This window comes from Gopherus evgoodei, chromosome 3, assembly GCF_007399415.2.
Source record: "Gopherus evgoodei ecotype Sinaloan lineage chromosome 3, rGopEvg1_v1.p, whole genome shotgun sequence".
Taxonomy (NCBI): domain Eukaryota; kingdom Metazoa; phylum Chordata; order Testudines; family Testudinidae; genus Gopherus; species Gopherus evgoodei.
In genome coordinates this window covers 4,231,350-4,254,223 of record NC_044324.1, presented here as the reverse complement: position 1 = coordinate 4,254,223, position 22,874 = coordinate 4,231,350, and the positions used below count along the sequence as shown (strand labels likewise).

General features: G+C 50.8%; 2 protein-coding genes across 3 annotated transcripts; both read left to right on the top strand.

Moving 5' to 3' along the window:
- Positions 1-10,368: 10,368 nt before the first annotated feature.
- EEF1AKMT3 (EEF1A lysine methyltransferase 3) lies at positions 10,369-12,865 on the top strand. Its single transcript, XM_030558396.1, has 3 exons — positions 10,369-10,602; positions 11,423-11,534; positions 12,069-12,865. Exons 1-3 carry the CDS (start codon positions 10,369-10,371, stop codon positions 12,458-12,460), a joined length of 738 nt encoding a protein of 245 aa, XP_030414256.1. The 3' UTR covers positions 12,461-12,865.
- A 1,328-nt stretch (positions 12,866-14,193) lies between these two features.
- TSFM (Ts translation elongation factor, mitochondrial) lies at positions 14,194-22,840 on the top strand. 2 transcript variants are annotated; one of them, XR_003999403.1, is made up of 7 exons: positions 14,194-14,280; positions 15,348-15,500; positions 18,779-18,907; positions 19,335-19,457; positions 20,307-20,391; positions 20,840-21,409; positions 22,550-22,840. XR_003999403.1 is itself a non-coding variant. In XM_030554589.1 (6 exons), the coding sequence occupies exons 1-6, from the start codon at positions 14,218-14,220 to the stop codon at positions 21,295-21,297; spliced, it is 1,011 nt and encodes a 336-aa protein (XP_030410449.1). In that variant the 5' UTR covers positions 14,194-14,217; the 3' UTR covers positions 21,298-21,457. The 2 variants fall into 2 exon arrangements, 1 of the variants encoding a protein (XP_030410449.1); XM_030554589.1 differs by lacking the exon at positions 22,550-22,840 and having other exon boundaries at positions 20,840-21,457.
- The last annotated feature ends 34 nt before the right edge of the window (positions 22,841-22,874 follow it).

Genomic DNA, 22,874 nt, shown 5'->3' with positions numbered 1-22,874 from the left:
GACTCTTGAATCACGTGACGACCTTACCTGTTCTCTTCATTCCCACTGAAGCACCTGGCCTTGGCCACTATCAGAAGACAGGACACTGGGCTAGATGGACCTTTGTTCTGACCCAATATGGCCGTTCTTATGACTTCCAACCCCACTGAACCCAAACTCACTTGTCCCCCAACCGCCATCCTACCAGGGGCAGCTCTGGGTATTTGGCAGCCCCAAGCATGGCAGTAAGGCTGCCTTCGGCGGTTTGCCTGCGGGAGGTCCCCAGTCCTGCGGATTCGGCGGCACGCCTGGGGGAGGTCCGCCGAAGCCGCGGGACCAGGGGCGACCGGCAAAGCACTCCCTGTGACTTGCTGCCCCAGGGACATGCTTGGCGTGCTGGTGCCTGGAACTGCCCCTGCATCCTACTGACCCAATTTCTACCCCCACCAGCCCTCCTAACCCAAATCCACTGACCCCACCCATCCTTATTGACTCCAAACTCATCTAGCTGCCTTCAAATCCACTGAACACCCACCCCAATGATCCCCTCCAGGCACCCCTCAACAACCCCACCAACACCCCACCCATGAACTGTCCAGTGAGAGAATTTCCCTAAAACCCCAGCATGGACAGAGCTGCTGAGATCCTGGGGGCGTTACAGGGATGTGCAGAGGGATGTGCAGAGACCTCAACCACACACACCTAGCAACACAGTTGCACCCACAGGTTACTAGCAGATTTCTTAGCTGCAGCTCCACTGAAGGTAGCAACGGAGGAAGCTGTAGATTAAAGAAGGTACATGTGTTTTTATCACCCTGTCATCTGCCCCATCTGGCTACCACTGGTGAAGCTGATGAGCTGGTGAATCACAGCTACAGAATTTGCTCAAGCAGATAACCAAAGCTTGAGCTTAGTTACAGATCGGGTCTGACGATGGGCAGCTTGGATGTGGCTTGGATCTGGGAACCAGCCCACAGAGGGGTGTGGGACAGAGATATACAATGAGAGTAAAAGAGGAAGAGATGCAACTATAAGGAACCTCCCCCCCCCCCTACATACACGCACACATGCACATCTTCCCCGTGGCTGACACATGGGATGTGGCCAGCACATTACTGGAAACCAATCCATAGCGGGAATTTTGGGGTTGACGATAATTATGAGTCATGCACCTTGGGCCTTTGGCTATTCACATCTTTTCAAATTAATGAGCAATTAGCAAAATGCATAGGAATTCTGAGGAAATGGGGGAGTTGGGTAAGATTTTGCAAAGGACAAAGGCTGATTGCTTTCCATGGCATTTCCTGCCTTGCCTCGTTATTGATAGCTCTTTGCATGGCCCTGGATCCCTTTCCTCGCACCTGAAAGCACTTTACAAACAATTCATGAATCAAACCTTACAGCTTCCCCTGGCACAACTGAGGCCCGGAGATGGGAGCTCACACAGTAAGAAAGCAATGAGCCAGGACAGCGCGGGCAGAGAGAACTGATTGGTTTGCGTCCTCACTCTGTCACTCTCTACCAGAGCCTGGATGTGCCATATACCTGGCAGACAATCTCGAAAGCAGCTTTATTTATTTTGTTTTAAATAACCAGGATCTGACAGAGCTCTTTTCTGCTCCCTGAGGCTCTGAAAAGTAACCTGCTTCCAAACTGTGACTGGGTAACTAGCTGCCAACTTCCATTCATTAAAAGAAATGTAACTAGTGTTTAATTTCCAAAATAAGTCCAGATACATGCTACTAGAGCTGCCTGGATGTGGCAGAACAGTGTCCCTTAGTGTCCTCTTATGTGGGTATTTCTGATTGTGCTTTTATTAAAAAGTTGCACCAGTATCCTGTGATATGGATTGAGTCATACTGGTGCCATTACCATGCAGCCCTGCAGATTACTGTAGTATGCTATTCATGTAGGGGAATGTGTCACTTTCACTCTGAACAATACAGCTGCAGCCTAAGGACAGACCACATGCCTGCTGAGTGTCTCTTGCTGAGTCAGAGGGACACGAATATACATTGCCCTTGGGACACATCACTGTACTGGGAATCCAGGCAGGAAGAATTACCATAGTCAGCATGGTTCTGCGCTGGACACTTCATCCTGAAACGGCACGTTCCGTGCCACCCTGGCTCCAAAGTTAATTAAATGCTGGTTCTATCCAAAGCAGGGTGCAGGGCTGAAACTGGGTGATTCTCAATTATTTCTCATCAATCCCAGTAAGAATTCATCCATGGTGAAAAACTCATTAGGCCCAAAAAATGATATCCTGGCTCCCAACACAGGAAGCGTTTGGGATGGGACAACTTTTGCAATATTCTCTTGAAATGCCCACAGAGGATTTAGGAGTCTTGTTACTAACAGCAGTGACGTGACATAACTTTGTGGGCTAGGTCAAAGTTTCCAGTTGTGATAAAAGTGGAGTAACCAACTCTCATGCTTCAGTGCGGCACAGACTGATCCCAGCAGGGTCAGGAAGGAATTGTGCACAAATGGCCAGGTGCATTTTGTATGTGTGTGACACTTCCCCTACAGCATCAAATATATTAAGCATGGTTAGAGTCAGAGCACTGAACTGAGCAGGCTGATCCAACAGGGGAAATTCTGTTTCCCATGTCTGTTGATACCAGACACCCAGGAGCGGTGCCAGGGTTTTTGGCGCCCTAGGCGCAGGGCAGGCTCTAACTGTTTCGCCACCCCATGCACAGCGGCACACCGCGGGGGGCACTCTGCTGCTCACCAGTCCCGCGGCTCCGGTGGACCTCCCACAGGCGTTCCTGCAGAGGGTCCGCTGGTCCCGCGGCTCCGGTAGACCTGCCGCAGGCATGCCACCGAAGCCGCCTGCCGCCCTCCTGGTCGGAGCCGGCCCTGCCTAGGTGGGGGTCCTTCCTGCACTCCCGGTTGGCGGCAATTGCCGAAGACCCGGAGCGCGGAAGGACACCCCACCGCCAAATTGCCGCCAAGGGTGGCAAAATGCCACCCCCCCAAATCCTGGTGCCCTAGGCGACTGCCTAGGTTGCCTAAATGGAAGTGCCGGCCCTGCAGACACCTCTGTGTTCTTGGGGAACCAGGGTGCAGTATCCAACCTGACTCATGAAAGACACCCCCTCCCCCCCGCAGCCTCTGCTTAAACCAAAACCCATCAGAGGAAAAAAAACTTGCAGAGAGCAGTGAAGGGCGTTGAGAGACACTAGACCTAGACCCCTCCTGACAAGGGTGACAAGATTAAGACATCTCCATTAGCATACAGCATACCCTCCAGTCAGTGTTCTGATGCTCAGATCCAAACTCTGCACCAGTTCTACCAGGACTCCCTACTCTCCTGACTGACCGTTCTGGGGGCTCTGCCTGCCTCCTGCCCTCAGGACCCTCAGCTACCAGCATCATCTGGGAACCTCAACCAGTCCAAGCTTCAGGGAGTGGTGAGATCCCCTCCCTCTCTCTCTTTCTCTTTTCATTTTTCCTTTCTACCTTAGATAGTAACCTTTAATAATGTATGTTATGTCGGTTTAGCCCTCCTTGTGTAGTTATCACCAGTATTCAATAAATAACTTGTATGGTTAAGCTGGTTGCTTCTCTCTCTCTGGCTGAACTTTACTCTTTGGTGTTTTTAGCTTCCCCCATTCACTCTGCAGCAACGTTTCTTTTACCTAAGCTAAAGATCCCTGCAGCACCCAAAATCCTGTGGGGTTTGCTCATCAAGTGGGTTACTGCCAGTACAATTGTGTTGCGAAGGTGGGGATAGGGACGTGCTGAATCTGGGACACATAAGGGTAACAGCTTGGAAGTGCTGATTGACCCAGTCCGCTCAGACTTGCTCTGTTAATGAATGTGTGGGTGGGTGTGGGTTCAGCCGGTTCTTGGGCTAGAGAAACCCAGCCCTAGGGAACCTAGGTCCTGCAGGATAGCTCCATTGGGAGGGGACTTGTAGAAGGGTGAAGTAGAGCTCCATATGAACACACAAGTGACACAAGCAGTACATTGATAGAATTACAGAATTCCCTTCCCCAGAAAAGTAACGCAAATAAATGAGCATATCCCAAAGTAATGGGCAAATCTGGTAACACTGTGGTGCAGTCCCAGCTCCAAAGTAGATAGGTGTTTGAGAACAGGTTGAAATGATCTCCCCAGCCATCTTTCCAGCTCTGTCATCTCCCCTCTCGGGTGTCTCAGGGCTGCTCCAGCCTGATAGATATGGGAAGAAACAAATTTCTCTTTCTGCTTTCCCAAGGAAATATAGGGGCTCCCCATCAAGCCCTCTCCTCCACACAGGGCTGTCACCTTGTGTGGCTTTTATGGCATTGCTGCAGAAGCAAACAGGTGCATTGTACAGCAGAGAGACTTGTGGCCCAGCCTGGGATGCTCTGAAGATGATCATCTCTGTGTGCATGTATGACAGGAAAATTTAACTGTGGATAAGGGAGGAACCTGGTTGCTATACCAAACTGGTCTACCACTTTCGGGGTCCTTGCACAAGCCCTCCATTGCCAGGAGAACCACAGATTAGTGGGATGGATTTTGCCATAGCCCCGCATCTTTCTTGTGATCTCTCTGCTGGGAGCCAGGCGGGAAATTTCTTCCTCTCTCAGGACTTCATCTAAGATGTTTTGCTGAGTTCTTGGTGATTCCTGGAAGGAGACTGGCAGCCTCAGCACTCGAGGAGTCCTGACATCTTGACAGGAACGGGAACTCACCAGCTGTGGAGTTGTGCAACAAGCCTTTGTGGTCAAATGGTATCCTCCTTTACTTCACGGTAATTGAGGTGACTCATGGGTAGAGAGCATTCACAGCCTCTGAGAGATCCTAGAAGATGGTGCAGATGTGGGGCACTTCCCGACTATTCACGTTACTGGACCTGAAAGCAGGGCTTCCGTTCAGATAAAGACGTTTTGGGCAAAGGGCCCATGGTAGCGTGGAAGAGTCACACCCTCTGCGGGAAATGCTCCTTGCGCAAGGCGAGCTGCAGAGGAAGCAGAGGCCATGGGACCTGTGCCGACGTAGAAACACGGGGCAGTGAGGCACAAAGTGCTCATCAGATTGGGCAAATCTGGGAAGGCAGGTGCTGCCCCACCTCTGCACCCCCATAAAGCAGCTGAATCATGATGAAGAAGGGGGCTGCTTCCTGTTCGCACTCTTGAGCCTATGAGCCATCAACCCCCGGCCTGGACACTCTTTCTGAAGTTCTGGAAGTTTTCTGGAGTTTCCCTTAAGACTTGCCCAAATCACATCCCACTCCATCCCACAGCCCTGTCGGAACACTGCTGGTGAGGAGAGAAGACACTTTCTCAGCATGTCCCACAATGCACCTCACCTCTTACAGCATCTGCAGTGCCAAACCAGGCTTCCCTTGAGCAGACACCAAAATTCACAGGCAAACCACACGGTAGCTTTCCAGGCACTCAAATGAGGGGAGCATGATTGGCCCAGGAGAAGCTAAACTCATGTTGCTAATGCAGTTGGGGAGAGCCCTGAGCCGTTGACTGACAAAGAAAGGAACCTGGTGCCTTGAGCCTGTGTTTCTCGTGGTGTTTGCAGAATCCTCAGGGAACACTGGGAAACTTTCCCCTGCCCTAACCACAACACGTGCAAGAAGTTGGCAGCCCTGGGATTCCTGTAACACGAGTTTCTCATTGGCGCTATGGCCATGGCCACTGGCACAGGCTTGCCACCCGCATTAGCGACGGAAGCGTTAACAGCCAAACAGCTGCTGCAGGACGCTCCAGCGACCCTTGGCTCTGACGCACTTCGGGGCCGGTAACTGAGGAGCCTGGCTCCTCCGTCAAGAAGCGAAAAGGACGTTGTTAAAGAGTAACGGACCCCGGTACGACCAGCAGCCCCGTGTGCTCCAAGGAGCTGTGGGTGAGCGAACACAAGGGCAGCAGAGGTCCCTGCAGTGACGGCGTCGGCGTGTTTGCAAGCTGGCAGAAACAGTGCCGGGACTTCTGTTTGCTCTCATCTCTGACCTGGCGAAGCCTGGCCTGACCTTGCTCAGCCACTGCTATTCCCTGCCCGGCTGCAACCTGCTCTACAGTGGGAAAGAAAGAATGGAGAATTCAGCTCTTTCTCCTCACTGCTCTCCACTTCAGAGGGCTCTCGAGATGGCTCAGCCACACATGGCGGGCGTCACAAGAGGCACGTGAGAAGTCTTTGGGTTGCAACTTGTAAACCCTGTTGACTTGTCCAGAGGCATGTGCAATCTGGTCCCTGGGCTCTATTTACCTTAGAAAGGAGACAAATAAAAGGAGAAACTATAAAATAATGACTGGTCTAGAGAAGGTAGACTGGGACCTAGCTGCTGTTCTCCCTGTCTCATAGCACAAGAACAAGGAGACATTTAATTAAGCTAAAAGGTGGAAAAGTCATCACTGAGCAAAAGAAATACTTTTTTTTTCTCGCTGTGTGCACTTAGCCTGTGGAACTCATGACCACTGGATGTTGTTGAGGCCAAAAGTTGGCAAGATTCAAAAAGGGATTAGACATTTATATGGATAACAAGAATATGGAAGGGATAGCAAACCTCATGCTTCAGGCTTAAGCTGCTAGCTATAGAGATCAGGCTAAGACTTAAAGTGGGAGGCAGATTATCCCACTTCTGCTACAATGGGGTTCTTACACCGTCCTCTGGTGCACCTGGTGCTGGCCACTGTCAGAGACAGGCTACGGTGCCAGGTGGACCAGGGGTCTGATCCAGGTCTCTTGTTCCCAGGGTTGATGCCAAGGGCTGTGTCCTCTCTTGAAGAAGCAGCAAATCCTGTTACCTATTCAGAAAGTCTGACACCTACCCCATCCCTGCTTCTGATTCCTTCTGTGATAAGCCCCCATCAAGCCCCTTTTCCAGCACCAGACAACGTTTATTCCGATCTCATTACACAGAACTAAATGTCCTTATCAGATACAAGATGAGTTTGGTGCTGGCCATGTGAGGTTCAGGATGTACCCTTTGTTATATGAAGACCAGGAAGCGATTTGCACCATCAACCTGGGATGTGTGAATGGAACAGAGCCTGCAGATGGCTTAGGATAGGGAAAGTACCCCAGTGTTGTTAGCCCTGGGTAGCTGTGTTAGTACCACTGTGACCTGCAGGGACTGTGGGTCTGTCCCTCACTGGACAGACATGGGATGCTGTGAGAGTGTGGGCTGAGCCTGGAACGGACGTCCCTGGTAAGCATGGGAAAACAATGAGGATCCAGCTGCCACGTGGGATCTACTATGAGGCTAGAGGCCTAGAATGTAGCTGATCATTAGCTCCCTGGCTGTTTAACTGACCTAATTCTATCACCCAAACAAGCCGGGCTTGGAGGCCGGGGTCCCTAAGCATTGCCCTGCCGGGTTAACATTTAACTGCAATGTGCGTCGAGTGGTGGCATTACCCCTCCCCATGGCTCAGCAGAGGATGCGGGTGGCTTCCGCTGGAGAATGAGATGTCGCAGGTAGGGTGGGGTTCCTGCTTTCTGATCCGAGTCAAAGGGCTGCGAGTGACGCTTCAGATAAACATCCCAAAGTTCAGATGTATCCCTGAACAAGGTGAGGCCCCTCTCCCACTAGTGCCCCTGCCGATGGGATTTGAGCAGCCACGTTCCCAAGACAGCTTTGGAAATCTCGGCCATAATGCATTAGCATAGACACCTGTCAGCTCCAAGCCAACACCAGCATCCCAGCTCCAAGGCCAGGGCCTTCTGCCTTTTAGGAGTCCTTATGCTGTTGACTTTCAGAAGGAGGGTGCAGAGGGAGAACCCCGCAGACTCGGTTGAGTGTTTTCTTGTAGGATCAAGAGCAGAGCATTAGGCCAATAACTGTGTCATTTACCACCCTGGATTTGCCTTGGTGCTGTGTTGCTGGGACAGGACTACCACAGGGAGGTAGGAACCTGCTGAGATAACGTAACTCTCGTTGTCTCTGTTGCAGACAAGAGCATTGGGGGAGCAGCAGAATGGCCTTGCCAGACACGTTCCCATTCCAAATGAACCCTTTCCTGGTCTCGCTGGACACACGGACATCTCTGACACACACCCACACTCTTTACTGTATGTAAGAACTTCTGGATTTACATCAAAACCAACAAGGAGTCCGGTGGCACCTTAAAGACTAACAGACTGGTTATTTTTACCTACGAAAGCTTATGCCCAAATAAATCTGTTAGTCTTTAAGGTGCCACCAGATTCCTCGTTGTTTTTGTGGATACAGACTAACATGGCTACCCCTCTGATACGTGGATTAACATGGCCGCGAAACCAGTCACGTCACATGCGTGAGCTGGCAGCAGTGTTAGAAAGGAATGACAACCTTGTGATTAAGGGACTTGGGAGAGCTAGCTTCAATTCCTCGCTCTGCCAACCACTCCGTGCTTTAAAACAGGGCGAAAACAATCTTGCCTCCCTCTTTGTCTCTGCTGCATGAGAAAGGTAGGAGGTCGGGCACACTGAGCAGTAGAGTGGGATCGGGAGATTGGGGCTCTATTCCTGATGCTGCTACAGACTCCCTGCGTTTAAGGGGACCATTCAAAAGGATGGCCCCCCCACCGTCCCCATTTCTTCACGGGTGCAATTTACACAAGCATTTTGGCCCCTGCAAACTGAACATCCGGGGCCAATCGGCGCATTCACGCCTCTAACGTAATTGCAGATGTGGCGTTGCCCACTCTTGCAATTTAATCATGAGTCTCGCGAAACTTGATGTTGGTCTTAAAGTTCCAACTGCTGGAATCAGGAGATTGCAGGAGACATTCAGCTTTCACTGGGGGGAGCTGTGAGAGAAGACTTTGATGGAGCTACTAAAAGGTGGGTGCATAACTGGCAGGAAACTGTTCCCAGAGAGTAGTTATCAGTAGTTCACAGTCATGCTGGAAGGGCATAAGGAGTGGGGTCTGGCAGGGATCAGTTCTGAGTCCAGTTCTGTTCAATATCTTCACCAATGATATAGATAATGGCATACAGAGTACATTTATAAAGTTTGCGGACAATACCAACCTGGGAGGGGTTGCAAGTGCTTTGGAGCAGAGGTTCTCAACCGTTTTCTTTCTGCTATAAAAACTCCGTGGCCCACTTGTACCGCAATAACTGGTTTTCTGCATATAAAAACTAGGGCCGGCATTAAGGGGATAGTAAGCAGGGCAATTGCCTGGGGCCCCCTCAGGCCACAGGGGCCCCCATGAAGCTACATTGCTCAGGCTTCAGCCCTGGGTGACGGGGCTCAGGGACCAGGACTTCAGCCCCATGTGGTGGGCCTTCAGTTTTCTGCCCTATGCCCCAGTGAGTCTAATGCTGGCCCTGCTTAGAGGCCCCCCAAAACCTGCTTGAGGCATCATAGGGGTCCCCGGACCCACGGTTGAGAACTACTGCTTTAGAGGATAGGATTATAATTCAACATGATCTGGACAAACTGGAGAAATGGTCTGAAGTAAACAGGATGAAACTCAATAAGGACAAATGCAAAGTACTTCACTAAGGAAGGCACAATCAGTTGCACACATACAAAATGGGAAATGACTGCCTAGGAAGGAGTACTATGGAAAAGGATCTGGGGGTCATAGTGGATGACAAGCTAAACATAAGTTAACAGTATAACTCTGTTGCAAAAAAGGTGAACATCATTCTGGGATGTATTAGCAGGAGTGTTGTAAGCAAGACGCGAAAAGTAATTCTCCCGTTCTGCTCCGTGCTGATTAGGCCTCAGCTGGAGTATTGTGGTCAGTTGTGGGCACCACATTTCAGGAAAGATGTGGACAAACTGGAGAAAGTCCAGAGAAGAGCAACAAAAATGATTAAAGGTCTAGAAAACATGACCTAGGAGGAAAGATTGAAAAAATTGGGTTCGTTTAGTCTGGAAAAGAGAAAACTTAGGGGGGACATGATCACAGGTTTCAAGTACATAAAAAGTTGTTACCAGGAGGAGGAAAAACTGTTCTCCTTAACCTCTGAGGGTAGGACAAGAAGCAATGGCCTTAAATTAGCAGCAAGGGAGGTTTAGGTTAGACATTAGGAAGAACTTCCTGTCACGATGGCTAAGCACTGAAACAAATTGCCTAGCGAAGTTGTGGAATCTCCATCATTGCAGATTTTTAAGAGCAGGTTAGACAAACACCTGTCTGCCAATATCATGATAATAAGTGGATGTTAATTTCACAGGGGTCTTTCCCCTCTTTGTGGCCCAGCTCAGCTACCTTCTCTGGCAGTGGGGCTGGCCGGGCTCGGCCCTTCCATGCCCCAAATCGCTTGGATGTCAATAGGACGCCCCAAGGCAACAAACGCCTAGGAAAAGCAGCCCATGATGGACCACTTACCTGCCCCAGGTGAGCAGGGAGAGGCTCCTCCCCCCCGGAGCCCATCTTCCAATGGGAGCAGCAGGTTGGCTTCGCCTATCCAATCAGGGGGCGGGGGCGGGGGCGCCTCAAGATGGCTGCGTCCAGGCAGCCGCTTTTTTGCCACGTGGAGTTCAGCGGGGCGGTGGTTGCCTGGGAGCCGCCGGAGGCCGCTCCCGAGGGGCTGGAGGCCGTGTTCCCCAGGGAGGTCGGGCTCTTCGCTGACACCTTCCCCGAGGAGACACGCTACTGCTTCTGCGGCCACGTGTTAACCATCGCCCAGCACCACGGGGCCCGGCTCGGGGTGGCAGCGCCCGTCTGGGAGGCGGTGAGGGTCAGGGTGCAAAGGAGCCCGCTGGGGACGGGGGGTGAAATGGGAGAGGGGTTGGTTGCAGTGGGAGGTGAAATGGGGGGTTAGGTACCGGAGGGGGGATGGGTGCAGGGGTTGAAATGGAGAGGTGGGGGGGGGGGTGAGATTGGGGAATGGATGCCCTAAAATACAGGGGGAGGATTAGCTGAGAGATTAGGAGGATCTGGGGAGGACTGGCTTGGAGGTGGTGAGAGCAGGGGTTGAGGAGGAAAAATTAGGATGTTTGGCAAGGCGGTGGGGAGAGCTGGAACGTGGGAGTTGGTTGGAAACCTTTGAGTTCTGGGGCTGGGGCATCCCACAGCACATGGAGCTGAGGCTGGTGGTGGCTCAGCACAGAGTGATGTGTACCTCAGTGCCTGTAGGGTGGCTTGGTGCTCCATTCACGGGGAGTGGCTGGTTCATCACATAAGGTGGGGGCTCTCTGTGCGGCTCAGGAGATGTCCCTGGCCTTGGGAAGCTGTAGCCTCTCAGTTGTTCCTCTACCCCAGAATTCCTGTTCTCCAGCTGCAAATGCCGTCCATTGTAGGCGCGTCCATGGAAGATCAGACCTGCAGCTCATCTAATTCAGAATCCCCGTCTTTGTCAGTGACCAGTACTTCAGAGACAGGTGTAACAGGTCATTAAGAAATAACCAGCCTAAATTTCTCCCTAAATCTATCAATTAAGAGTCAGTGCAGGAGGATCTGTCTCCCTTATGCTTTTGTTTTCCTGTCCTGTCTATCACCGGATGGCCTCATTCTCCACCTGTCCCTCTGCTCTTCTCATCTCTGCGCCGAAGGCTCTAACTCTGTGTAAATATTTTGAGAAGCAGAAGCTCAACTTCTGGGGCAAGAAGGTGATTGAGCTGGGCGCTGGGACAGGCATCGTGGGCATACTTGCCACTCTGCTTGGTATGTACAGTTGCTTCACAGCGGAGCTGAAGCATTGGGGGAAGGGGCGGGAGGCAGCAGTCATGCATCTGAACTGTGGCATTTCTAAACTACCTATCACCATAGTGTCTAACCACCTAAATGGGACCTGATGCGGACACATTGTACAGAGAGACCTGCTGAGGTTTTGTAACTGGCCTGCTGGCGACAGCTTGCAGGTGTGCCCAACTTTGCTCATCTCAGGATGGCATCAGCAGCTTAGTGGAAGTCCAAGGGCCACCTCTACTTATAGCATGGCAAAGATAACAGCTGTCCCCCTATTTAGTACAGCCTGTAGGTTAGAGGAGGCTGCTGGCTGAGTGTACTGGGCTTCCCCCTAGCCCTGCATTAGCTGGTATGTGTAGATAGCCTGGGGATGGGAAATATGGATCTGTTGCATGGTCATGGATCCAGGTAGCCAATGAAAATCCTGCAATGTCTGGATAATGTGTACCGGGAGGGTTGGATTCTCCTAACCAACACCTACGCCTTCTGGGTTGCTCTTGTCTTTTCCAGGAGGAGATGTAACCATCACAGATCTCCCTCTGGCTTTGGAGCAGATACAGGAGAATGTCCATAGGAATGTCCCTGCAGCGCATTCGGCTCGGGCCAGAGTTTGTGCTCTGTCTTGGGGTCTGGACCATGAGGAGTTCCTGAGAGACTACGATTTCATCCTGGGTGCAGACATAGTTTACCTGAAAGACACGTACCCCTTACTAATAAGGACCCTCCGGCACCTCTGTGGCCCCCATTCAACCATCTACCTGTCTTCCAAAATGCGGCAGGAGCACAGCACGGCTGTGTTCTACGAGGCGCTGCTCCCACTGCACTTCGCTTCAGAACTGGCTTATAGGGATGAAAATGAGAACATTAACATCTATAGAGTCACCAGCAAGCAGAATAGCTGAGATTAGGGTGGACCTTTCTCCCTGGCTGGAATGGTGCTGACTCTGCCAAGTTGAGAGTGCAGGGGGCCAGATTCCTTCTTTTTGCCACCAATATGGACCTGTGGTGGTGGTGCTAACAACAACCACCTGGGGAGAGAAGCTGGGTTTTAGCTTTTCCCCAGAGCTGGAGACAGTTTCTTGCCATCAGTGAAGTTCTAAAGGCAAAGATCTTTAAGAGGATGCTGTTTTAGGCCCATCCCTGGAACCCTGGCCTTCCAAGCCAAAAGGTCTTTTGCCACTGAAGTAGACCAAGTGACTTGAAACAATCACCAAGAGCATTAAATGTCTCTTAAAGAGACACCATGGTGCCTTGTTCCTATAATTTGGGTAAATATATTTTTTCATAACTTTTCATATTTAAATTAAAGGTGGATTTCATGTGTCACTCCTTGGGAATTGTGGTGAAGGGAAAAAAAAAGAGTTAATCAAACTGTAAATAACTGCAAACTATTTTGTACACTGGCACCCTGTCTTGGGTGGGCTCTAGCCCCCTAGATGGCAGTGCAGCTCTGCTTATGTGCAGGACGTGTACCTTCTCTCAAGAGAATGAAGGCTCTCCCTTGGGTTTTATTTAAGTAGAAATGGATGTGTGCGCGCCCAGTGTCTTAAATGTTGCAGGTGCTAGAGGCTGCACCTGCTGTGGGAACCACCCTTGGCCCCTGCCCCAGGCACAGCCACTTTCTGTGGAGGAGGGAGGGAGAGGCACTTCCTTGGCTGCTGAGTGGTGTGTCAGCAACCCCTGTGTACACCCTTCACTTTTACCGAGCATGGGCTGTGAATATATGGCTGGGTGCTTTCCAAGTGATAATACCTACTTTGTAACTACATAGAAATGTTCCCTTCCGGGAGAAAGCCTTGGGGCTCCATTAAACTGGCATGGCTGTATGTATAGCATGGGGGTTTTGTCAGAAAGTACAGGGGAAATACTGAGGCACGAGGACTTGCATTGAGCAGGACAGGTCTCTCTTCTGCTCTGCACCTGGCAGGAAGCCTGAGTGTGTTATACGGGGCCAATATGACTCCACCAAGGCAATGAGCAATTGGCCCTCAGCACGGTATGGACTTTGCTTTGCTACCTCCTCCTGTTCTATGGTTTATTGGTAATGAAGGGGAGAGAGCAGGTTCCAGGAGAGGGGCTCAGGACTCCTGGGTTCTATTGCTGGCTTGGGTGGAAATCCTGGGACCGCAGGGGCTGGGAGGCAGGATGCCTGGGTTCCATTCCTGGCTGGGGGAGGGGAGGCAGGACTCCTGGGTTCCCCAGGTGGGTGTAGGGTGACCAGACAGCCAATGTGAAAAATTGGGATGGGGTGGGGGGTAATTTGTACTTGTATAAGAAAAAGACCCCAAAATCAGGACTGTCCCTATAGAGTTGGGACATCTGGTCCCCCAGGTGGGAGGGGCATGGGCTGGAGGAATGGGGGGGCAGGGGGCAGGGTAGCCTTGGCTGGGGAGATAAATGAACTGGAGGCGGGTTGTCCCGCCCTCCCTGCGTCAGCAGCCAATGAAGCGGCCTGTTTCTTCCCCGCCTCCCTGCCATTGGCTCCTGTCGTCTTCCTCTGCGACGGCCAATCGGCTCCGCGAGGGTTCACGGCGGGGGCGGGTGGGGCATTTCTCGCGCACGCGCCCTTGGGCTGGCTGCTGACGGCGGTGCCTATAGGCTGCGCGACGTGTGACGTATAACGTGCGCGCCGCGGCGGCCGGCCCCGGCAGGGAGCGGGATGCAGAGGGTAGCGGTGACCGGAGTTTGCGGCCCCCTGCGCGGGGGGGCCCGACCGGGGCCGGTGAGGGGGGGTAGGCAGGGGTTTGGCCCCCCGCCCTCCTCCCCCAGCCTATCCTGGCTCCTGGGGGGCGGGGCAGGACGCCTGGGTTCCCTCCTCAAACCCCCAGCCCCCCGCCCTCGGCCCGTCTCCCCCCGGTCTATCCTGGCTCCTGGGGGGCGGGGCAGGACGCCTGGGTTCCCTCCTCAAACCCCAGCCCCCCGCCCTCGGACCGTCTCCCCCCGGTCTATCCTGGCTCCTGGGGGGCGGGGCAGGACGCCTGGGTTCCCTCCTCAAACCCCAGCCCCCCGCCCTCGGACCGTCTCCCCCCGGTCTATCCTGGCTCCTGGGGGGCGGGGCAGGACGCCTGGGTTCCCTCCTCAAACCCCAGCCCCCCGCCCTCGGACCGTCTCCCCCCGGTCTATCCTGGCTCCTGGGGGGCGGGGCAGGACGCCTGGGTTCCCTCCTCAAACCCCAGCCCCCCGCCCTCGGACCGTCTCCCCCCGGTCTATCCTGGCTCCTGGGGGGCGGGGCAGGACGCCTGGGTTCCCTCCTCAAAGCCCATCCCCCCAGGGGAGCTGGTCCCAGCCCCCCGCCCTCGGCCCATCTCCTCTAGCCTCTCCTGGGGGACCCTGGGGGGCGGGGCAGTACGCCTGGGTTCCCTGCTCAAACTCCCCCCCGCCCCCGGACTCGGGGTATGGGACTCGCTTCCGCCCTCCCGAGCCTGGGGCACGGTGAACCACCCCCTCGCTTCCCCGGCCTGCTGGTGGCCCGGGGCGGCCATCATTGGAGCCACGTGCTGCCCCAGCCCAGCCTGAGGGCCTTGTGTGCGCTCCCGCCCTCTGCATACACTTGCAGCAGGAGGAGGGGGAAGCAGTAAGGTGTATGAAGCCAGTGGGAGCAAATGAGAGGAAGGGGTGACGTAGTAGGGGGCTGAACTAAATTAATGCTGAGATAGACAGCAGGGCTGGGGTTTGGTCACCCCCAGCACAATCATTCCCAGCATGAGGCTGTTCCTTATCCCTTTTTTCAGCATCCAGTGGGCCTCTCCTGCATGCAACTTCAACTTTTATCTCTCCCCACCCCCGCAGGTCGTTTCCTGGCAGCCGGTTTGTCTCTTTCACGCTGGTCTCCGTGCATTTGCGGCAGATAAGGAGCTGCTGGTGAAGCTCAGGAAGAAAACCGGTTATTCCTTCTTGAATTGTAAGAAAGCCTTAGAGAAGTTCAGTGGCGACTCCAAACAGGTGAGAGCTGCTTGAACTTCATCCTGACATTGCACTGAATTTCAGTGGGATTTGGGTACCTAACTCTCTTAGGCTTTTTTCAAAGTGTCAATCTGAGGTGAGTTGAGACTTGAATTCCTGCTTGGGTGCGGGGAGGGTGGCGCACTGCATTCAGGTGTATAAAAACAAAGGAAGGATATATTTAAAACTGAGCCTTTCCTTTTACTTACCTCAGTCCATACTAAAGGAGATGGTGTATAGATACCAAGGCAATAGGTTTAATTGCATTTCTGTTGTAGTCATTATGTAGGATTCTCTCCAACGGGCATTGATCATCAAAGGCTTGATTTTTAGAAAGATCTGGATAATGCTGTGATCTCTATAGCTGTACAAGCTGACACTGAAAGATGCATGGGGAATTTAGTTTCCTGCTCTCAAGGCATAAGTAGATCAGTGGCAGAAGGTCAGAAAGACCATATCCCTAATACATACAAGATAATGCTTGGAAATCCACCCAAAACATATTGCCAAACTCAATGTCATCCTCACCCCCAAGATCACCCCATTTAACACTACTGTCCAAACCAGAGGAACAGCCATGGGTACTGGTGTGGCTCCCCACTTTACCAACCTCATCATGGACCGCCTCAAGGAAGAATTTCTGGAAAAATGCACCATGGAACCAACAAAATATCTGAGATACTTCAATGATATTTTCATCCTCTGGGCAAGGATCTAAATTCCCTTAATTTCCACCACAACTTCAGCGACCACCACCCATCCATCCGATTCTCTAGAACACATCCACACGGACATCAGCTTCCTGGACACCACAGTCTGCTTCAACAATGGGATCCTACTAACAACTTTATACAAGAAGCCACTGATCACCATGGAAAGCAACCACTGCAGACACACCAAAAAATCCATAATCTACAGCCAAGCACTCCGTTACCACAGAATTTGCTCCAAAGAAAGGGTCTGGAATACACACCTAAACACACTTAAAGTTGCCTTTGCTAAACAATAACACTTCCCCAGCAAAGTAGATTGTATCATAGAAAGGGACATCCAAATACCCTGGAAGAACCTGCATCAGTACATGAAAAAGAAACCCACTGACCTCACCTCCTTAGTTGTCACCTACTACCCCACATTGGAACCGCTGTAGGTTATCATCAAACAAGTACAACCTATACTTGATGGGGACCACATCCTGAAATAAATGTTTCCTAAACCCTCTCTTCTGGCTTTCAAACAACTCCCAAGCCTTGCCAAACTCATCAGAAGCAAGCTCCCCATAGACTAAGGTGGATAAAAATCAGTGATTTAAAAGAAACTTTTCTTATTTAAATCGGAATTTTTTGATAAAATGTTTTTTCCTCACAGAGCATCTGAAGATCATTTTAATTGATACATTATAGCTCAAAGATATCTCATCATGGAATAGGGATGATAAATTCTAATTCTATAGTGAAACAATATATTCATGTAATGTTTTAAGAAAAGTTTCTTAAATAAGCTCCAATAGTTCATGGATTAGGGATCCAGGGGCTTCTGTACAGATAATTTAGGTTAATCTTTCTATCTACCCAATGGAATTCAGTGCTCAGTCTAGAAGATACCATCAGAGATGCTTAGTTTTACAGTTCTCAAACTATGGATTTGTGTTTCCAGAGATAACATGGTTAACAGCAAAAATGTTTTTAAACAAAGGAATATATAGAGGTGAGAAATAACAGACCTCAACCCTTTTGTCCTGCTGCAAATTTGTGTACACAGAGTCAATCTCTTACCTCTCTAAAAGTGCAAAGTTTCAAAAAGTTCAATGAATAGAAAACTGTTGGGGGCAGAATAGATCTGGACAAGGAGACGAAGTTTGGAGATAAATGTGAGAAGGGAGGAACAGGCAGTAGAAACAAAAGTGAAACTGAGCAGCATATTCCAGAATGCACTTTTATGCAGAAATCCATAATTGAATAGAGTCTTCCTGACTAGTTATTGAAATCAATTTGATATAAATCAAATCCACCCTGCCACAGACCAGAATGCACCAACTCAAAAGCACCACCAGACCCTGCCAGAACAACAGATACAAAACCTGCAGATACATCTCCATTGCTACAGTGACCAACACTCCCCAGCATACCTTTCAAGATTCATGGGTCCTACATATTCCTATTGCAACGTGTGCTGTACCCCATCCAGTGCATCAAATAACCCACTAACAACTAGATGGATGAAACCAATCAGCTCTCAAATGAACTCACCCAGAAAAATGGTATACCACAAAAGCACCATATCACCTGTGGGTGAACACTTCACAAAGTGATTACTCCATATCTGATCTTTCAATACTGTCCTCAAGGGAAACCTGCCGAACGCCTTCAAAAGGCAAGGCAGGGAACTTAAATTCATAACTCTGCCACCAAAAGCCATGGACTTACCAGAGATGGTTATTGCAACAATTTGTAACACCTCACTGCTGCTACCCTTAGGAAGTTTTTCACACAGTGTACAGTCAACTTGTGGAACTCCTTGCCTGAAGAGGTTGTGAAGGCTGGGACTATAACAGGGTTTAAAAGAGAACTGGGTAAATTCATGGAGGTTAAGTCCATTAATGGCTATTAGCCAGGATAGGTAAGGAATGGTGTCCCTAGCCTCTGTTTGTCAGAGAGTTGTGATGGACAGCAGGAGAGAGATCACTTGATCATTACCTGTTAGGTTCACTCCCTCTGGGGTACCTGACATTGGCCACTGTCAGGTTACTGGGCTGGATGGACCTTTGGTGTGACCCAATATGGCCATTCTTATGTTCACACCCTTTATGCATAAGAATCTAACCCCTAATTGCGCACTTCATTTCAAGAGACCACCTCTAACATACATTACTACTCTTGCTTAACAATCTTTCCCAACTTGTATTTAGCTCAGATACTCTGCTTTCTGTCCCAGACCTAGAGAAGAGCTCTGTGTAGCTTAAAAGTTTGTACCTTCCATCAACAAAAGTTGGTCCAATAAAAGATATTATCTCGTCTCTCTCATGTCGTGGGACCAACATGGCCACAACGGCACTGCAAATAATCATCCCAAATGGGACAGCACCACACAGTTGGTTAGTGTCCTGTTGGCTTGGGTTTCTTGCATTTTTTGGAACCATTAGAACGTGGTCTGACCATTATGGTCTCTCCTATGAGGCTACTTTTCCACTTTCAGAGTTACAAAACTTAGGTCAAGCAGAGAGTTTGGGCTCTGAACTGACTTTTGTTGGGTTTATCTTCTTGGTTTTATCTTCAAAGGCTGAAGCCTGGCTGCATGAGCAGGCCCAAAAGGAGGGATGGAGCAAAGCTTCCAAACTGCAGGGCAGGAAGACAAAAGAAGGCCTTATCGGCCTGCTGCAGGAGGGGAACGCGGCAGTGATGGTGGAGGTAAGCTCCTCCCCTAGTGTGTGTTGGCATTGGGATGGAATAAGTTGTATTAACCTGGTAGCTTCTCCTGTCCCTTGAGCTGACCTGTGTGCATAAGTTCAAATCTTGCAGCTGTGAGTTTAACTTGGTTAAAATATTAGACAAATCTGTCTAGTTAAATCATAATTAACAGAGAATGTCTGGCATAAATGATACTAAATTGATTCCTTTTAACTGTAGGACCGACTGAGAATTTGTTTCTGTTTCTACGTAGAATAGTAATAGCCACAGGGAATTCCTGCTCTGAAAAGGTGGAGGGCTTATTTCTGTCACATTGGGCTGCTGACTTCCCTTACAGCAGCTCTAACTGCTGTAACGGCCACCCCTTAAGTGGAATGGCAGCTGTCAGACAATGACTTCAGAATAATCAGCTGTTTCTCACTACCAGGTGAACTGCGAGACGGACTTTGTGGCCAGAAATGTCAAATTTCAACAGTTAGTTCAACAAGCAGCAACTGGGACAATGTTCCACCATCAAGGCGCTAAGGACCATTTAACCACCTATATCAAGGTAAGAGAGATCTATCGAAAGTACTTATCCTCCCCATCTGACTACCTCTCCCTCTTTAATGTAGATTTTCCTCCCAGCACCTCCATGACGTAGGGAAGTGCTATTGAGCTACAGAGAGATGGTTGCCTTGTCTGCACTTTGCCAATATAGCTCTGCTGGCAGAGCTCCCCAGTGGAGAGACACCTTAGGCCGACAGACGCACACTTCTAGCAGCACAGTTGTCTACACCTGGGACTTTGATGTTACAACTATGTTGTCTAGAGGATGTGACTTTTTTTCACACCAACATAGCTATGTCAGCAAAAAACTTTGAGTATAGGCATAGAGCGAATCTACACTAGAAAATTAGATCAACTCAGCTACTTCGCTCAGGGGTGTAAAAATCCCACTCCCCTGACAGGTCAGCTTAACTATGTCCAAGTCCCATGTAGCCAGCGCTAGGCTGACAGAATAGTTCTTATGTCAACCTTGCTGCCGCCTCTTGGGAAGGTGGATTTCCTACATCAAGTGCATCTCGCTGAAGTGGAACTCTCGCTGATGCTGGCCTGACTAAGACATCCTTCCCAGTCATGAGCATTCGGCTAAGCCACTTTACTGGGATATGTCCCAGCGAAGCAGCTATCCTGCCTCAAAATCCTTGTTTGGATTAAGGGGATATTATGAAGTGTTGGAGGAATTTGTTCTGCGTAATCTCCAACGTGTAGAAGTCGATTGAATAGGAGGTTGTCTGCGGTGCTGTGTGAGACTACACTGCGTGAGGTATCTCTTGGAGTTGCTGGGGGTGGGAGGCTCCTGCTCTCCCAGAGTATAGCGGCTTGCAGTTAACCCATTGTCTCTCATCTCTTTCAGCGTTTCATGAAGGCAGCTGAGCTTTCTCAACTGCGGACTGGGCCTGCTGGATGTTTGCTCAGCGACCAGCTGGCTCTAGCTATAGGTGGGTGCTCTAGTACCAGATGCCGGTTAGAAATACAAATCAGGGAGGCGATTGTGTGGCTTTTGTCAGCCTTGTGTGGGATTGACTAAGAAACCCCTTCCGCTGGGAGGATTCCACCTTTCGTCCTGCGTTCACGGGGCTGACTGCCATGAGTCTTGTCTGTTTCCAGCCTCATGGAAACCGTTTGTGCCGATGCCTCTGACAGCACGGAGGATGCAGTGAGGCTTAACTGGGGACCATTAAATTCTGTGAACTGTCCTATAACCACTCTCAGGCACTCAGAAGTTGTGCTGCTGCAAAGTAGTAAAACTACCAAGGAACCTGACATCTCAAAGGTGGGGCAGGAGAGGGCAGAAAGCTGCAGCAAATGGCCCTGCCCCTGAACACTTGGCCTGATCTGTATCTTTCAGAGTGAAATAAGACCTGTTCTTGTTTTGGGTTTTTAAAGGTAAACTCGGGGAGAACATGGCTATCAAGAGGGCTGCCTGGGTGGCCGTGCCAGCGACCTACTACATTGGCTCTTACGTCCATGGGGCGCTGCCAGTGGATAGTCCCTCCCTGTCTAATGTGGCGCTTGGGAAGTATGGTGCCTTAGTGATCTGCCAAGCCTCTGAGCAGAGCCAGAAGTCAAATCTTGCTGATCTAGGCCGGAGGCTGGGTCAGCATGTAGTGGGAATGGCCCCTCTGTCGGTGGGATCTCTGGAGGATGAACCTGGCGGAGACACGGAAACCAAAATGCTTGCTCAACCTTTCTTGCTGGACCCCAGCGTTACCCTGGGCCAGTACGTGCAGCCCCAAGGTGTGTCTGTGCTGGACTTTGTGCGGTTTGAGTGCGGAGAGGACACAGAGATACCAGAAGTGGAAGAGACGCAGCAACGTCTCGCACAGGAAGAAAACTCTTCGTAATCTCACGTCTGCGGCCGTGGGCCAGGCATTTACATATCGGATCAGTAAGGAAATAATTATGAGACAGGATCAATAGTGAATTAATCTCACATGTGCTGGACATTTCATACAGGTAACTTTTTTTTGCAAAGCATTAAAGGACCTTGGTAACTGTCCTGTACTAAGCATATGAGGGCATTTTATATCCAATGGGCTGGCCTGTTTCTAGGGAAGTCAGCAGGGAGCGTTGGATCATGACTGATGGTTCAGGCTACATGCACAGACTGCTGGAGCATATATTGAAATAATCTTAACCCCATGGGGCCAGGATAGGGACCCTCTGAGGTTTAACCATTTAGACCAATATCCATCCGCTGATCCCAGACTCTCCTCCTCTTAAGCTACTCCCACAAAACCAGACTAGCCCCTTCGCTCACATCCACTCCCCTGGACAACAACAGTGTAGGGCAGCCAGCTAGCAGTACTGCGGGGCTGTTGCCTGATGTTGCTTAGACCCACCCGAAGAACAGTTCCTGCCCCTGGGCGCACGCGATCTTGCCAGGGAACTGAGTGATGTTTCAAGGGGCACAAGCTGTTTCTTCAGCAGGTGCAGCGTACGGGGCCGTGTATGCTGCCCACTAGGAAGAAGGCTCCAGTGCTTGGCTAGCCAGCTGGAGAAGATTCCACTTGATCCCAGCCCAACCAGTAGTGAGTATTTGGCCTGTATGCAGGACTGCCACCTTCCTCTTCAGCTGGCTCCAACCTGTGATAAAAGGGGCCACGATTTTTGCCTGGAGGAAATTGTTTCAGCCTGTAATAGATCTCTGGCCAGGTGTGTCTCTGCTACAGCGTGAGCCGCTCCCCTGGAGACAGAGCTGCAGTGCACGAGGGTGCATTTTGAGACACTGCTGCATCCAGTCAAGGGGGAGCCTGATCTGTTACTGGCTGCAGCTGTGACACTTCACAGCCTTGGGGTGCTTGTAGCTTGGTGACTCAGTTAAAGGCCCAGCTGCTGAGGTGTAGCAGTAGGCTGGGATTTGTGGATCTTGAGTCTGTTTAAGACTCAATGTGGGCAGAGGCAGGACTGAAGAAATAGGGGTAAAGAACTTCTTGGCAGGTCCTAGGAGAAAGCCGCCCGGGCACTAGGGGATTGAGTGCCAGCCGCAACGCTGTTGGATATCACTCACGCACAGATTTGTCCACCCAGCTTGCTTGGTAGTAAGCATTAAGGCACAGCCTCTAGTTCATATGATACATCTTTATTTTTAAAAAGTGACCCAGGCGGGGAGGCTACAGGCAGAAGATGTGCTAGAACTGGACCTTCTGCTGTTTGCAAACTAGCATCACCTGCGTGCGGTGCTCCTCCGGAGAGGAGATACCAGCAGGTACCGCTGTCCCGCCAGCAGCACTAAACGTTTGAGACAATTGCTGACGTCTGGAAGCCGGAGCTAGTGGTACGTAGTATTTTGTTTTCCAGCCTCCTGCGCTTGGCTGGCCGGGTGAAGCTGAACTGCAGCCCGCATGCGTGGCTGCGCGGCCACAAAGGAAATGACCGTAAATGGGTATAAAAAGCTAAACTATCAGCTGATCGAATACAC

Coding starts and splice junctions, on each gene's coding strand:
- EEF1AKMT3 (XM_030558396.1), top strand. CDS start 10,369: ATGGCTGCGTCCAGGCAGCCGCTTTTTTGCCACGTGGAGTTCAGCGGG. Junction 10,603..11,422: donor CAGCGCCCGTCTGGGAGGCG/GTGAGGGTCAGG, acceptor TCTGCGCCGAAG/GCTCTAACTCTGTGTAAATA. Junction 11,535..12,068: donor CATACTTGCCACTCTGCTTG/GTATGTACAGTT, acceptor TGTCTTTTCCAG/GAGGAGATGTAACCATCACA.
- TSFM (XM_030554589.1), top strand. CDS start 14,218: ATGCAGAGGGTAGCGGTGACCGGAGTTTGCGGCCCCCTGCGCGGGGGG. Junction 15,501..18,778: donor TCAGTGGCGACTCCAAACAG/GTGAGAGCTGCT, acceptor TTATCTTCAAAG/GCTGAAGCCTGGCTGCATGA. Junction 18,908..19,334: donor ACGCGGCAGTGATGGTGGAG/GTAAGCTCCTCC, acceptor TCTCACTACCAG/GTGAACTGCGAGACGGACTT.